The sequence below is a fragment of the Bombina bombina genome, chromosome 4, assembly GCF_027579735.1.
Source record: "Bombina bombina isolate aBomBom1 chromosome 4, aBomBom1.pri, whole genome shotgun sequence".
NCBI lineage: Eukaryota > Metazoa > Chordata > Amphibia > Anura > Bombinatoridae > Bombina > Bombina bombina.
The window spans coordinates 941,926,714-941,944,535 of NC_069502.1; the positions used below are offsets into that span (position 1 = coordinate 941,926,714).

Here is a 17,822-nt window from a genome sequence, read left to right on the forward strand (position 1 = left end):
AAAGGCATATTTACATATGCTGCTCTGTAAGATCCCCCCTTAGCCCCCAACCTCCATGATACCCCCCAAACAGCTCTCTAACCCTCCCCCTCTAACTTATTGGTAGCCATCTTTGGTACTGGCAGCTGTCTGCCAGTACCCAGTTTACAGTAAAATCTTTGTTTTTATTATTTTTTTAATATTTTTCTGTAGTGTAGCTTGCCCCCCCAAAGACCAACCCCCACCCCCTCCCAGATCCCTTAGATCTTTATATTTTAAATATTTTTGGCCCTCACTGCCACTTTTTTTCCCATCATTTTTCTGTAGTGTAGCGGTTCCCACCCGCTCCCTACCTGTGCACACGCCCGCCCCGTGCGCACCCCCGGCGATCCCGCCCATGATCCCGCCCCCTTCACATCATACGGCCCATCGATGGCCGCCCACCCGCCTCCCAGACTGGCTCCCACCCACCAACGATACCGGCCATCGATGTCCGGTGCAGAAAGGGCCACAGAGTGGCTCTCTCTGCATCGGATGGCCAAGGGGGGTTATTGCAGGATGCCTCGATATCGAGGCATCACTGCAATAACCGGAAAGCAGCTGGAAGCGAGCAGGATCGCTTCCAGCTGCTTTCCAGACCGAGGACGTACACCATACATCCTCAGGCGTTAAGTGTATTTTTTTGAGGACGTATGGCGTACGTCCTTGGTCGTTAAGGGGTTAATTTACCTATCAAAATGATATATTTTTTAAGTAGACAACCCAAGGTAATGATCTATGCCTAATTTGGTATATTTCATGCCACCATTTCCTCTCCAAATGCGATCATATAAAACAAAATAATTAACTTTTCACAATCTTTGGGTTTCTTACTGAAATTATTAACATACTTCTTGTGCAATCATGACACAAATGATTGTAAGAGCTTTTCTGGGATCCCTTTTTTGGAAATAGCAGACATGAATGGCTTTGCCATCGTATTTTGGTAATTAGAATGCCGCAAATTTCAGCTGTGCATCACACTTCTACTATTTCTGGCATTGAAGGGGTTAAAATCAGGTAGCGTGTAAGGTTAATCAAAGCTTTATTGTACAGATTACCCTCCCACATGACACCTCCCTTTCCCTGAGCCCTACCTTATCCATCCCAAACAGCTCTCTTTCCCCCCTTACCCCTTCTGGTCACTACCAATTAATTTTTTTTTAACTTTTTTAATTTTTTTAATTTTTTTTCTGCAGTGTAGTGGTCACTTGACAACCGAGACTGTTTGGCTTCTTACAGTATGGACATAGATCTAGGTTACGCGGTACGATGGGCTATGAACCTCATGATGTAGATCTATGTCCATTTGACCCAAGGGTTTAATGGAGATAAATGTTTTTTTTATCACAAGTTTCCACAATTTACCACATCAATGGAAACTAAACCTTAGCATGTATAGGCAAAGGCCTCAATTTAACAAGGTCTGGCGGACCTGATCCGACAGTGCGGATCAGGTCCGCCAGACATCGTTGAATACGGAGAGCAATACTCTCTCCGTATTCAGCATTGCACCAGCAATGCCGCCCCCTGCAGACTCACGGCCAATAGGCCGCTAGCAAAGGGGTTTCAATCAACCCGATCGTACTCGATCGGGTTGATTTCCGGCGATGTCTGTCCGCCTGTTCAGAGCAGACGGACAGGTTATGGAGCAGTGGTCTTTGTGACCGCTGCTTCATAACTGCTGTTTCTGGCGAGTCTGAAGACTCACCAGAAACACGGGCCGTCAAACTCCTTTCGGAGCTTGATAGATAGGCCCCAATAAGCCCTCCCACTGCATCCTGATTGGTTAATGAGATAACTAAATAGAATTGACTAAATAATACATAAATATGGGGGACTAAAATCACAGTGATGAACATTATCAAAAGGGAATCTGTTGCTACTGTCCAGAAGATGCTGATGATATAAGACAGTATCACTGGGTTTGTTAAGAACTTTTGTGGATTTAATTATGGTTTTTAATGTTTGAAAAGTTTTTTTTTTTTTTTGTTAAAGGTAAATTGCTGTCATAGACCATGTTTTGTGCCAGGCTGGCATACACTTCTTTACTAATATAGCAGTTGTCCTTATCAGTCAGTGAACATTAATAGAGATTACTCAAATAATATTGCTTTATTAGTTTCAGTTTATTTGTTATTTTTTTATTCTTATTATATTTTTAAATGGGGGGGTTGACTAGTAGTCAACCAGAATTTTCTTGAGAACACAACATTATCCCTTTAATGAGATACATTTCGTTTTATATCATGAAATATTAACCACACCACTGGTTTCTTATCAGTTTTCATTTAATTGGATATTTTCAACAAATGTTTAACTAATAACTGTTTGTTCTTTTCTGCATTGCTTGATACAAAGCTGGAAAGACGGTCTTGGGCTCTGTGCCCTTATCCACAGACACCGGCCTGATCTCATTGACTACTCCAAGCTAAATAAGGTCAACATTCTACTGAGATTGCTAATTTGAAGTGGAATTGAAGTGGATTTTTATACTATTTCTGTACTTATGAGACCTGCACTGACTAATTATGCATGGTATGATATAAAAGAATCATCCCTTGTTTTTAACATTCACATTGTTTCAGAAAAACCACACAGATGGTTTTGTGTCAAGCAGCAACATTCCATTACAGATATTTTTATGGTTAGCGTCATGGGTGAAAATACATTTTATGCATCTCCTTTGCCAAACTGTAAATTCCTTACCCATATTGGTCCTTGGGCTATTTTCTCCATACTGTGTCATCTACTCTCTGTCAAAGTCTGAAATGACCACAGGCAACATGTTATATTTTACATACATGGGGGTAGATTTATTAAAGGTCGAGTGGACATGATTCGCTGTAGCGAATCATGTCCGCTCAACCTCACTAAATGCCGACAGCATACGCTGTCAGCATTTAACATTGCACAAGCATTTCTAGTGAAATGCTTGTGCAATGCCGCCCCTGCTCACCGGATTGAATCGGGATGATTTCAGTCCGCCACCTAAAAGGTGGCGGAGAAGTTAAGGAGCAGCGGTCTTACGACCACTGCTTCTTAACTTACGTTTCAGGCGAGCCTAAAATGATGGGCGTAGAAAGCAGCATCGGCTGCTTAATAAATCTACTCCATGGTCTAGATTCCTTAAATCTACATTAATCCCTATTGTAAAGTCTGTTTGCACTGGCAGGACGCACATTTACAAATGTAACTTTACTTACGTATTAAGTATGTGATTCTCTCTACAGCTAAGGGGATCTTCAGGAAAAGTTAGATCAGGACCCTAGCATCTAGAAATGGCGTGTAGTAATCTCTTACTGTTAATCACACCCGCATCTCATACTTTATTTAGCAGATTGCCCCACAAACTGGATGGGGGCAAGCAACGATTGGATGAAGCCAGATTCGTCATTGATCTGCTAAATAAAGTATTAGATGCGGGCAAGGAACCATCTGTAAATGGTAAATATTTTCCAAAGGAAAACGTGCATAAAAATTTTCATGACTTAAAGTGCCCCTGTTTTTATGGATGAGTTGATACGGTGTAGTAAATCTGAAAACTTAACAATCACTTTAAAGTAGAAGATGAAACTAATGGCCCAACATACAGTGTAGTTGCTATATAATGTTTTTACTAAACATTGTTTATTAAAATGTCCTGCACTGTACATTACAAAACACAGTAAAACATTGTTCATGTTTAGAGGAATATAAAAAATATATATTATGAATTTTAGATAATTCTATTAACCCTATGCTGTGTTATGTATAACACTTTAAAAAAAAATGATTTTGCTATCACATTTGGTGAGTAATGTAATTAACTAAGGTTGCACTAATTGGTTTTTTTTTTTTAATGTTTTGCAGCACTATCATTTTAATTGATATATTTTTGGGGGGCCAGTGAAACAAGATATTAATAAACTTTACTCAGTGTTTTTTTTTAACAGGATGATCCTGTTGGAAACATTAACCTTGCAATGGATGTGGCAGAGAAATACCTAGATATTCCAAAGATGTTGGATGCAGAAGGTAAGTTAACCAATAGCTGCCCAAAGTCTGTTCAGATGAGTCATACATTGCTGTAGTTGTTGCCGAGGACACAAACCAGTAATTAACTTTGATTTTAGTTCTAAAGCTGTGCAGTGTCACTTAAGTTTTTTATATAGATTTATGTTACAGAAAGTTAAAAGAAAGATGTAGCAATTGAGGTAACATACTGATGAAAAACTATAACTATAATTAAAGTCCTGCACAAAACTAAGGCCTAGGGGCCGAATTATCAAACTCCGAATGGAGCTTGATGCTCCTGTTTTCGGGCGAGCCTTCAGGCTCGCCTGAAACAGCAGTTATGAAACAGCGGTCTTAAAGGGATACTAAACCCAATTTTTTTATTTCATGATTCAGATAGAGCATGAGATTTTAAGCACCTTTTTAATTTACTCCTATTATCAATTTTTCTTTGTTCTCATGCTATCTTGATTTGAAAAAGCAGTACTGTAAGCTTTAGAGCCAGACCATTTTTTGTTCAGCACCTGGGTAGCACTTCCTGATTTGTGGCTAAATGTAGCAAACCAATCATCAGCTCTATCAAGGTGCTGAACTAAAAAATGGGCCGGCTCCTAACCTTTTATTACTGCTTTTTCAAATCAAGATAACATGAGAACAAAGAAAAATTGATAATAGGAGTAAATTAGAAAGTTGCTTAAAATTACATGCTCTATCTGAATCATGAAAGAAAAAATGAGGGGTTAGTATCCCTTTAAGACCGCTACTCCATAACTGGTCCGCCTGCTCTGAGGCTGCAGACAACAATCCTATACGATCGGGCTGATTGACACCCCCTGCTAGCGGGCAAATGGCCGTGAATCTGCACGGGTGGCATTGCACAAGCAGTTCACAAGAACTGCTTGTGCAATGATAAATGCTGACAGCGTATGCTGTCGGCATTCATCAATGTCTGTCGGACATGATCCGCTGAGCGGATCATGTCGGACAGTCTGATGATAAATCGACCCCTTAGGCTGAGCTCACTTTTGGTGGTGTTAACTTTGAGATGTAAAGGGTTAACATTTTTGGCTGATATAAAGGGAAACTGGCTTCTGTTTTCTAAATAAAACTGTCATTTAAAGGGCTAGAAAGATCAAAAATGAAATGTGCATGGGTGCTTTTTAATTTAAAATATAAGTATTTTTGCAATATACTTTCATCAGCAAAATTGCTTCTAGTAAAAGTTATTACTATTGGTCTGCAGCACACACACATATCCTGTGAGGGAACGTGCACCAGTATTAAAATGTTATACCTGCTTAGTTTGCTGGCGGTGGTATGTATTACTTCTAAAGACATCATTTGTGTCATACAAGCCACTGCTGACTATCTGAAAATGTGTGGTGTTTGAATACTGGTGCACAAGCTTCACAACATATGTGCGTATGCCACTAAAAAACAGTCATAACTTTTACTAGAAGAGTTTTTTGCTAATTAAAGTATATAACTAAAATGCTTATATTTCAAATTGAAATTCTTCCATGCACATTTCATGTTTGACCTTTCTATCCTTTTAAGATCCAGGAAATTGTATAGGAAACAATATGGTGCAAAAGGCTGATTTTGAACTTGCAATCTTCATCTGTGATCAACTCAGCTGACTCATATAATGTATCTTAAAATATGTACTAAACTCATTCATTTACATATATGTTTAGTTAATATAGGTTTCTTTTGATAAAAATTCAGTATACAACTATCAGTAATGTCGTCATTCTTATAAAATAGTATATGCAGATTTGGAAATCATATATTTTACAAACAGTTGTGATTTTTTTCCTCTCCCAAGCATACATTTGTTGGTATTCAGAAGGTAAATAAACACATGCTGCATACAATGTACTCTTAAAGGGACATGAAACCCACATTTTTTCCTTCATGATTCAGATGGAGCATACAATTACATTTTTTTTCCAATGTACTATCCTTTGTTGAAAAGCATACCTATGTAGGCTCAGGAGCTGGGAGCTAACTGCTAGATTGGTGGCTGCACATAATATATACCTTTTGTCATTGGCTTACTGATATGTCCAGCTACCTCCTAGTAGTGCATTGCTGCTCCTTCAATAAAGGATGCCAAGAAAATGATTCAAAATTTACAATAGAAGTAAATTGGAAACTTGTTTAAAAATGTAGGCTGTTTCTAAATCACAAAATATATGAAATTTGGGGTTTCATGTCCCTTTAAGAGCAGAACAATAAAATGCACAAAGCCTAAATTACAAAACTAGTAACACACATATGAAAGAGCACACTGCAATTAAAACAGTATAAAAAAATAAGTAAATAGAAGATGATTTTGATAACTGTAAATTGTATTTTTCCAAACTCCCTAGAAAGGCCAAAAAGCTAATTCTGTAATCTGAAAATGCTACAAATCAAATAGCTGATTTACAGCATTTGGAAAATCTATGCTACATATTATGTTTTTGGCTTTGTGAGGGACAAAGCACAATTTTTACATAAAACATCTATATATGAAAGAGCAGAAATGAAAAAATATAAAACATTTTTTGCATAATAAAAGGTTAATTAATTTTTTTTAAATTTAATTTTTTTAAATGGTAAATTCCTCTAAATGGAACAGAGACACATTTTGAGTACAATGTCCCTTTAACAGTTATTATTTTTTTTGTATTATCCTCCCCTTTATTTAGTGTTTTGCTAATTATTATAAATGAAATAAATAAACATACTCCTGTAGAGATTCCTCCCAGTAGATAAAGAAGTACTGTAGCTGTCTATCAATAGTTGTAGTGTGTAATCCTATTCCCTTTAGTCTTTTCCTGTCCATATTACAACAGAGATGTTCTACTGTTACATTATCAGCTGTCTCAGGGTACATTAGCAGTAGGTAACTGAAATGGCTGGACTGGATAACCCAAGCTAATGACCAAATGAAAACCTAGTGTAGAATAGTACATGCAATGAAAATGTTTATTTGTGGACTTAAAGGGACATGAAAGTTAAAATTAAAGGGATAGTCTAGTCAAAATTAAATGTACATGATCAGATAGAGCATGCAATATTAAGCAACTTTCTAATTTACTCCTGTTGTCAATTTGTCTTCGTTCTCTTGGAATCTCTATTTAATAAAGCAAAAATGAAAGCTTAGGAGCCAACCTATTTTTGATTCTGGACCTGGGTAACGCTTGCTTTTTGACTAGCCTATCCCTTTAAACTTTTATGGTCTAGATAGAACGTTACATTTTAAGAAACTTTTCGATGTACTTCTATATTCCAGGCAACTTTGTTCTTTTGGTATCCTTTGTTGAAAAGCATACCTTAGTTGGTAGGCTCATGAGCAGCAATGCACTACTGGGATCTCACTGCTGATTTGACTACACACATATGTCTCTTGTTATTGGCTCACCAGATGTGTTCAGCTAGGTCCCAGTAGTGCATGGAGGTTATCATAATCCTATTGAAAAACATATCTAATGATTTTCTACAGAAAAAGAACCCAAAAAACTATTATTATTATTATTATTAAACGGACATTAAACACAATTTTTTTCTTCCGTGATTCAGATAAAGAGTACAATTTTAACCATTTTCCAGTTTACCTCTTATCTATTCTGCTTCATTCTCTTGGTATCCTTTGTTGAAGAAGCAGCAATGCACCACTGGGAGCTAGCTGACCGCATTGGCTGAGCCAATAACAGGAGGCATACATGTGCAGTCACCAATCAACAGCTCCTAAGCCTACCTAGGTATCCTTTTTAACAAAGGATACCAAGAGAACAAAACAACTTGTAATAGCAGTAAATAAGAAAGTTGTTTAAAACCACATTCTCTATGTGAATTGTGAAATTGGGTTTCTTGTCCCTTTAATATTTGTTATTGACATTTTGTGGTTAGAGTTAGGGTTTGGCAGTGTAAGGAATTTGTATCCTTTGTTAATACTTTATGGTTTTTAAAAGCTTATCATATACGTTTTTGTTGTTGTAATAAATAGGAAGTTCATAGTGATAGAAAGAGTCCCATAGAAATTACCCACCATTGTTATTAGTTGTGTGCTGTCAACAAGGGGATGTAAGTGTTTTTGGTTCAATGTTTTTGATCATTTGTAATATAACGGACATTAATAAGATTAAAGGGACAGTAAAGTCATAACTAGACATTCATGATTTAGACAGAGCAAACCATTTTAAACAACTTTTCAATTGACTTCTATTATTTAATTTGCTTCCTTCTCTTGTTATCCTTTGCTGAAAGGTTTATCTAGGAAAGCTCAGGAGCAGCAAATAACCTAGGTTCTAGCTGCTGATTGGTGGCTGCATATGTATATATTGATTGTGATTGGCTCACCAATGTGTTCAGTTAGAAACCGTTAGTGCATTGCTGCTCCTTCAACAAATGATACCAAGAGAATGAAGCAAATTTGATAATAGAAGTGAACTGGAAAGATGTTTAAAATTGTATGTTCTACCTAAATCATGAAAGAAACAATTTGGGTTTCATTTCCCTTAAACCATATACTCACCTGATAATATAACTTGCTTTTAACTAGTTACATCCTGGCTTTATATGACCCTGATTAATTAGATATTCATAAAAAAAATTGTAGTAATAAAATGGAGAAATAGACTTGCTTGGATATTAAATGATAATATTTTTGTCTACATTTTTTTCTTTGCAGATATAGTAAACACAGCTAAACCGGACGAAAGAGCTCTCATGACCTATGTGTCGTGTTTTTATCATGCATTCGCTGGAGCTGAGCAGGTAACGTAGAAATCTTTAATGGGGTAACTGTGTAGATTACAATATATCGCAGCCCATCTTGTGTTAAGATAATTGTCAGTGCAAGAAAATGAGACATCCACGTTTTTATAGCTATGTGTTTAAAAAGCATTATAAATATTAGAAATGTTCTTGGTAAATGAAGAGGAAGTAATCTGAAAACTGTAAAATACTCTTGATCAGTGGCATCAATGGGCGGGTCAGGGGGCACTAGACTAGGCCCCCAGCATAATAGCTGCCCCCCCTCATGTGGGCCCCAAGCTGTGACTGACTCTAGTTCTCCCACCAAGCTCTGCTGAGTCTCCCACAGCTCTGTGCCAGCCCAATTCATGGCATGCCCTGCCCCTGTACTTCCATGACTCTGCTCGCAGACCGCCTGCCCCCTCCCATCACAGCCCCACCCACAGAAACGGTGGGCTTCCGGAAAGTGACCCCTTATAACTATTTTCTGGAGATGCAAATGCTTTTAATATTTTTCTTTCTGGAATATTAGTTTTTCCAACTGATAATATTGCAACAAAGTACATAGGTGGGGGGGGGGGGGGCAGGTGCAGAACAAATATACAATGATGTGCTATATTCAACCACTACTCATATTCTACAGATGTGCACTAGAAAAATGTTATCTTTCATTTGTACCATATTAACACATTCAACAGTCGTATATAATGGGTACAATAATAAAGAAAAGATTGGGATGACCAAACGGATTATGTAGCTTTGCTCCATAAGGCGCTTACTATGTGTCTGATGATCAAAAACAAACTGGGGTGGAGAGAAATCTCGCAAAAACTTTGGGGCATTTTGAAGCATTATATTGCAATGTATCTGTCTCTCCTTCATATCCAAAATTTTTCATTGTGAGGTAAATTGCTCTCAAGCTAACATTTGCCTTTCTAAAATTATTTGAGAGACCTCACGTTACTGTCGAGACATCTTACATCATTGTGAGCTATAATTGCTGGAGCTAAACTGTGAGGTAGTCAGCTAAAAAAAGAACTCTAGGACTCTGTTCATCGAATATTGTGAGTGTTCTAGCTTAGAAAATGTGTCCTGTATGCATATTAGAGACTTTATGAAGTTAGGTGGTAGGCCTTGTAGGTTTTCTGGGATTATTTAAAGCAGTGCTTCTCAACTCCAGTCCCCAGTACCGTTAATAGGCCACCAATCAGCAAGCGCTACCCAGGTGCTAAACTTACATTCCTGCTTTTCAAATAAAGATACAAAGAGAGCAACGAAAAAATGATAATAGGAGTAAATTAGAAAGTTGCTTAAAGTGGCATGCGCTATCTGAATCATCAAAGAAAAAATGTGGGTTTCATATCCCTTTAACTAGAGCACAGGTGAAATAATCAGCTGATCAGTAACCACGACTCTTTGATCTGGCCTATTAGGAAAACTTGAGGACTGGAGTTAAGAAACACTAATTTAAAGCAGAGGTTCCCAAACTACTTACAAAGAGACATATCCAGATTTCCAAGTTTTTTTGTGGCCCTCAGCACAACATCAATAGTTTGTTATTAAAATATGTGCATTTATACCAAGTTTTGTACATTTGAGGAGTATGTACAGTAAATCATTAATAATAAACATTTCCTACAAAATATATTATCTAGTTTTATTTTCAGGTGTTATCATTTAAGTGTGAATATAAAATATTGTTGCCCTGGCAATTTCCACTATTAGTGACTAGGCCCTCCATACAAAATAATTTTGCTTGGTTTTGCAACCACCACCCACTGAAACAACCACCAATAATGAAAATGTCAGTATCTACGTACTGCCATTTCTGTATAGAGAGAGATAAGATCAGAATGTTTGGTCTTCCTGCAGGCGGAGCCCATTTGAATGGCTTTGTTTTTAAGAACAATTGGTCATGATCAAACCAGCTATTTAAAATGCAAAAGTAAACCTAAAGAAACAGTTTCACATACATGTAAATCTCTGCAGATGGTATAACAAGTAATTGGAAACATTTTAAATACATTTTAAAGTAGAGTATAGCTTTAAAATTTGACATCTCAAGCACCTATTTTGTAGTGTAAACTAACCAAATCTTTACAATAGTATTATTTTATTTTATTTCTTATAATTTACATTTTAAAACAAGCATTTAATTCTTATTTCAGGAAATATATATCTTTATAAAAGGTTATAATTTAGAGCATATCAATCAATTGACAACATTTGTTTGTTGACCTGTGTTCAATAGGGGTAATCACGTACTAATAGCAAAGGTTTAGGGTTAGAATTATAAACAATATCTGTACTGCTATGCTCAATTGTTACATATTTATGTATGTTTTTAACAGGCAGAAACTGCTGCAAACCGAATCAGCAAAGTGCTTGCCGTGAATCAGGAAAATGAAAAAATGATGGAAGAGTATGAGAGACTTGCAAGTGAGGTAAGCAGAGAACTGAATGAGTATTTAAGTCATGATTAGATCAATTAATTAATACTGATTAAAATAGTTTCTTCTTTGTGATATGAATACACATTTAAACTCAAAATAACCCCCTATAAAAAAAGCCATATAAAAAGTGGAGCACAAAGATGGAAGTGGTAAGGTGCACTAATATCACACAAGCAAAATCCATCACTTCCATTTGTGTTCCTGAAATTACAAGAAGTTGGTCATTGTTGTTGTGTTTTGCAGTGATTTTGTGAGTGGTATATACAGTGCTAATGCAAACAATGTTGTTCTCAGTAGTACAATGTCTATTGAAGGCATGAAAAAATAGTTTTGAAGAAATCATTATTTCCCTAACTACAGTCCCCTTGCACTATTAACCCCTAAACCATCAGACCCCCCAAAATATGTAATCCCTAAATTGCCAAAACCACCATTGGGAGAACCCTGCCACTAACCCCCAAACCCCTCTAAACTGCCACATTACACAAATTCAATAACCCTCTGCAGTTAAGACCCCCAAATACTATTAATCCCTAAACTACCACAACCCCACCATGCAATAACCCCTGACACTAAATATTCCTAACTGTCACAATCTCCTCCCCTAAAACTCTGTCGACTTTAAACCCCATAACTGCCATCAGCACCCCTCTTCTATTAAACTCCTAACTACCACAAACCCATCTCTAAAAAAAACACCTAACTGCCACAAACCCCAACAATAAAAAATTATTTTGTTGTTAACCCCTAAACTGCCAGACCCCCATCTTTACAAATTTGTTGTGATATTAACCCGTGAAGGCTAATCACTCCTTACTGATCCTACGCTTACAACCTCCACCTAAACTAATCTACCCTAAGAATCTGCCAATTAAAAGGCCTCCCCACCTAAATTTACCCCTATCCTAAGAGTGCCCTAAGATAAAATAATTACAGAAAACGTTACAGGTGGGGGAAAAAGTTTCTGGTAACACAGCACATTTAAAAAACAAACAAACAAAAAAACAACAACATTGTACTTACTTCTTAAGTCCTTTGCCTAACATTCAAAAATCTTTATCCAGCACAGGTTACTCACTGTCCCTTGCTTCTTTCTGCTACTCTGGTCTTTATTATTCCGATTAGCTGATTTATTTCAAATCATCCAATAGGAATGGTTATTTACTTTAGTGATTGTTTTGAAAATTCAGATCAACCATCAAAAATAGCTTTTATCCTATTGGTTGGTTTAACAACCAATATGAATGTGCATTTATCATTATTGCTTGACTTTAACTATATAAAAGCTGTACAACGCTGCTTGGAAAGCTTGGAACACAAAATATATATTTTTTTTTGGGGGGGGGGGTTTGTAATAGAAATTTTTTTAAGTAGTTTTTTTGTAATAGTTTTTTTTAAACAGTAACGTATTTATCCTGTATTTTTATTAATAACTTAAGAAGTTTTGTGGTCTTAGGGTAGGGATCAGTTTAGGTGGACGTCTAATTTATTTCTATGGCGCTATACAAATAAATGATAATAATAATAATAGGAAGACTTTGTATGGTAAGTAGAATGTTTTTTGTTTTTTTAGGATTCTTTTTGTAGTTAATTGTTTAAACAGTCACTGTTTCCTGTTACTTTTTTTCTTGTAACTGTTTTTCAGGAGGTTTGGGGGTCTTAGGTTGGCATATGGTGTTGTAGAATCTTAGGGTGGCAATTGGTTTTAGGGGGGTTAGCTTTTTGTGATGGTATTTTTTAAACAGTAACGTAATTATCCTGTATTTTTATTAATAACTTAAGAAGCTTCGTGGTCTTAGCGTAGGGGCCAGTTTAGGTGGAGGTCTACCGGAGGTGATTAACACCTAGCACTAAGGAATTTTACAGCACTATACAAATAAATTATAATAATAATATTAGGAAGAATTTGGATGCTAAGTAGAATGTTTTTTGTTTTGTAGGATTTTTTTTTGTAGGTATTTGTTTTAACAGTAACTTTTACCCTGTTACTTTTTTATTGTAACTGGGGTTTTTTAAGTTTGAGGGGTCTTAGGTTGGGATCTGGTATTATAGAATCTTAGGGTGGCCTTCAGTTTTTGGAGGGGGTTTTAGGTTAGGGTTCAGATTAAGTAGGGAAGACTTCAGTGACGGATAATTGACCGTAAGTGGGTAATAGCAATGGGGAGGATTTATGAACAATATATATGCAAAATTAAACCACTACAATAATAGCAACAAACTACTGTGAATAGTAATTGCATGATTGTTAATTAATTACAAAGCTATCTTCAATTAGTAGTAAAAAAACTCAGTATTCAAAGAATGTCCACTAAATTATTTCATAATATTTAGAGGTTGGCTTACACTATTATATCTTAGCTTCTAGAATGGATACGACGAACGATTCCATGGCTGGAAAACCGTACCCCAGAAAAGTCCATGCAAGCTATGCTTAAGAAACTGGAGGATTTCAGAGATTATCGTAGAAAACACAAACCCCCCAGGGTTCAAGAGAAATGTCAATTGGAGATCAACTTCAACACATTGCAGACGAAGCTGAGAATCAGCAACAGACCTGCATTCATGCCCTCTGAAGGCAAGATGGTATCAGTAAGTATAAAGAATAGGGCCTGATTATCAAAAATGTACCTGCATAGAGAGAAAGCACTCAAAAGGGCTGAATTATCAAGCTCCGAATGGAGCTTGATGCCCTTGTTTTCGGGCGAGCCTTAAGACTGCTGCTCCATAACTGGTTGCCTGCTCTGAGGCTTTGGACATCAATCCCCCCGATCCTATACGATTGATTGACACCCCCTGCTAGTGGCCAATTGGCCGCGAATCTGCAGGGGGTGGCATTGCACAAGCAGTTCTGGTGAACTGCTTGTGCAATGTTAAATGCCGACGGCATATGCTGTCGGCATTCAGCGATGTCTGTCGGACATGATACACTACAGCGTATGATGTAGGACAGACATTGATAAATCGGCCCCAAAATCTTTTGGGGGCTTTTTGAGCATTATATTGTAATGTAAGGTGTCTCTCTTTCACATCCAGAAACCTGCACAGTGCTATAAACAGCTCTCAAGCCACAATTATTTGATGGACCTCGCAGTACTGATGACAGTTGTTAGATAATCTCACCAGAGCAGAGAGCTGGATGTCACATGGGATGAACAGCAATATTTTTATTAACAACCTAATTAAGCACACAAAAACTCTGAACCATGAATAAAAATAAAATAGATTTTCATAAAAATGTAGTTTAATATTATTTTTTAAACTCAAAGATGTATGAATTGTGCATATGAATAATTCATACCCAGCAACAAGTGTAAACACTCCCCCCAAATGAGCTATTCTGTATAGGCAATGCTAATGTAATGTCTTACAAAGGAGGTGTTTTAAACTCAGTGTAGTTTACAACATTCGTAAAAGTACTATCTTCTGCATATGTTATGCATATGTTTACACTTAAAGGGACATCCATATGAATGAGCAGAATGTAAACATAAAGTATTTTTTTTGCCTGAAAAGTAAAAGCTGCTTAAAGGGACAGTCTACACCAGAACTTTTATTGTTTAAAAAGATAGATAATCCCTTTATCACCCATTCCCCAGTTATGCATAATAACACAGTTATATTAATGTTTGTTTTACCTCTGGGATTACCTTGTATCTAAGCCTCTGCAGACTGCCCCCTTATCTCATGCAGTTCAGCCAATCAGTGCAGACTCCTAAATAACTCCACGGGAGTGAGCACAATGTTATCCATATAACACACATGAACTAGTACTGTCTAACTGTGAAAAACTTTTAAAATGCTCTGAGCTAAGAGACGGTTTTCAACGGTTTAGTAATCAGTTTGAGCCTACCTAGGTTTAGCTTTTCAAAAAATACAATAAAGGGAACAAAGCAAATTTAATAATAAAAGTCAAAATTTTGACTAGTGTCCCTTTAAATTTAAACTTATATTCATATATCCGTTGTGCACTTCTTACTAATGATATTTGGCTTATAGCTTCCTACTAATACTTAGAGGATTAGCAGAAAGTGGCTTAACCAATGAACAGCAATAGAAAGTGCCTGTTAGCCAAAAGACATAAGTAGGAAGTACACAACTGATATAGCTGTATTAGTTTAATTTGAAACAGCTTTTACTTCACATTTATTTCATTGTTTTTTAAATACCACTTTCTTATGGATGACAGTATTTTTTTAGTACAGTGCCCCTTTAATTGTTTTAATCCACTTCAATAACCAGATATTTAATTAATATGGATGTGTAATTTTTAAAAATAATTCTTTAATATTCATAATTATCTGACAAATTACCATGTTATTCATTAAAGTGATTGTAAAGTTTGTCAATGTAATGCACAGTATATAACATTATTCTTAAAAACAGGGGCACTTTCATTCATCAAAATTTTTAAAGACGCTTCATTTGTAAAATAATTACCATTTAGTGAGACACGAAAAGCACATAGCGCAGCACAGGGGGCAATTTGCAAGGCGTTGAGCAGCAAAATAAAAATATATATGTATATGAATAATATTAATATATACATATATATATATATTTATGTGTTTATATGTGTATGTATTAGCACATACATATATATATGTATATAAGCATATATATTTACAGTAAAAACACAGTTACCATTCACCTCAATGTAAAGGCACTTTTAGTGCCGTTTTTTTTTAAACACCCTTCATCCCTCACTTTAACCCCTTATAACTTTGTGCAGTTTTTTTATTTAAAAAATGCTCCTATTTTTTATTTATATTAAGGAATTGTTCATTTTATTTCGGGGGCAATTGGGGGCACATTTTTTCATTAACCAGAGGTCTGACGTCTGGTTAATTGCGATAAGCGCAAAGTTAAACCGCAAGCTCGCGGGAGCATTAACCAGCCACTGGTAATGACTGGTTATTTAGCGTGTCCCTTTATGGGAGCACGTTAAAATAACTCTTCACTTGTAATCTAGCCCATTGTTGGCTATTCAAATGCTTATGCACAGTCTGTTTTATAGAGATTTAATCACACAGTTCACCAACTTGTAACATCCAGAGTGACTATCCAGATGGAAATAAAATGTGAAGCCTGCCTATGTTCACTGTAAAATCAAATAAATAGAGTTGGTGTTAAACCTCAAGAGGCAAAGGTGAAAAAATCACTCTCATCTATCCATTCTCTCAGCTTTTCTATCATGTAGATTTAGATATCAATGGAAGACCTTTCTTATTGATATAAATGCTGTCTAAAGAAAATGTCCTATATTCAATAAAACTTGTGAAACAAATAAAAACCCAACAACCTCATCAGCTTTGCAATAACGAGACCAGATACTTCATACTGTACATGGGCAATATAGTCTTTATGAATTCCAAAGTCTTGGTAGTCTCAGGAGCAGCAATGTACTACTGGGATTTGCAACCTGGAAAAACTAATTTCACCCGCTACTGTGCCGCCAACCCCGCCCCCCCCCCCTTAGTTATATATTGGACACCTTGAAACCCTAAATAAAATAGAGACTTATCATTAAAGTAGCTTCCCACTAAAGTCGCGTTTAAAAAAGTAGCTTTATTATACAACCACATACAATAAATCTATTTTCCAGTGATCGTATGCTTGTTGAAAGCTTAAATATTTTAGAATACGAAGTTTAATTACCTGCAGTAAATAAGGTAGTATTTGTGTTTTATTTTATTAAAATCAGTGGGGGGCTTTTTTGTTACTGATGCATGCTTTGAGGGTTCTATAACGTCCCATCAACTAAAGGCATTCATTAAAGAAACACTTTTCCGAATTTGGGCCACATTGGATCATAGTACATGAAATTTATTTTAGGGAGATTGCCTTCCATTTGCTGGCATCAGGGAGCCGCTATTACAATCAGGGAGACTCCCTGAACTTCAGGGAGAGTTGGGATTTCTGGATTTGTCTGCTGATCAGTGGTTACACATATGTCATTGGCTCAGCCAATCTGTTCAGATAGTTCCCAGTAGTGCATTGCTGAATCATGATAGGAAACATTCAGGTTTCATGTTCCTTTAAATTCAGTGGAACTGCATAATCAGCAGATGCACAATAAAAAGACAATGCATTAACACTTTAAATTTCTGATGAGCAGTATATTTTTTCTGACACTTTTTTAAGTTTATTTTGATTACCTTATCTCCTCTGTCAAGTTACATTCATTAACCAATCACAGACTCATATACATCTATACTATGAACTCTTGCTCATGCCCAGTAGCAGCTGGTGCCTCTAAAAATGTGCATATAAAAAGGCTGTGCACAGATTGACAATGGAAGCAAATTCAATTTTATTATTTAAATCTCATGCTCATACCTCAGCGTTCTTTCACATTAAGGCCCCTTGGCAACTCCACTCCACAGGCTTCTATTAATTTAGCCCAGTGTTGCACTTTTAAAAAGTTTAGTAGTTGCAGACATCATAACAAGCACAAATATTTCTCCATTTCTTGTCAATAACACAGTACCCTACAAATTTGCTTATACCTCAGCATCAACCAAATTAGAAGGTCCAACGCCTAATTGCACCTTATGCCCCACGTTTGCTGAGCTGCCTATCACTTGAGACTTCCACGATGAATAAATCATA

At 36.4% G+C, this 17,822-nt stretch overlaps 1 protein-coding gene across 1 annotated transcript in view; it reads left to right on the forward strand.

The window, feature by feature from the left end:
* Positions 1-17,822, forward strand: part of ACTN2 (actinin alpha 2) — a 147,068-nt gene that overhangs the window by 51,152 nt on the left and 78,094 nt on the right. The window contains exons 6-10 of the mRNA XM_053711936.1: positions 2,380-2,458; positions 3,954-4,035; positions 8,696-8,781; positions 11,112-11,204; positions 13,572-13,802. Of these exons, the coding sequence (XP_053567911.1) occupies positions 2,380-2,458; positions 3,954-4,035; positions 8,696-8,781; positions 11,112-11,204; positions 13,572-13,802 (571 nt within the window). The remainder of the gene's footprint in view (positions 1-2,379; positions 2,459-3,953; positions 4,036-8,695; positions 8,782-11,111; positions 11,205-13,571; positions 13,803-17,822) is intronic.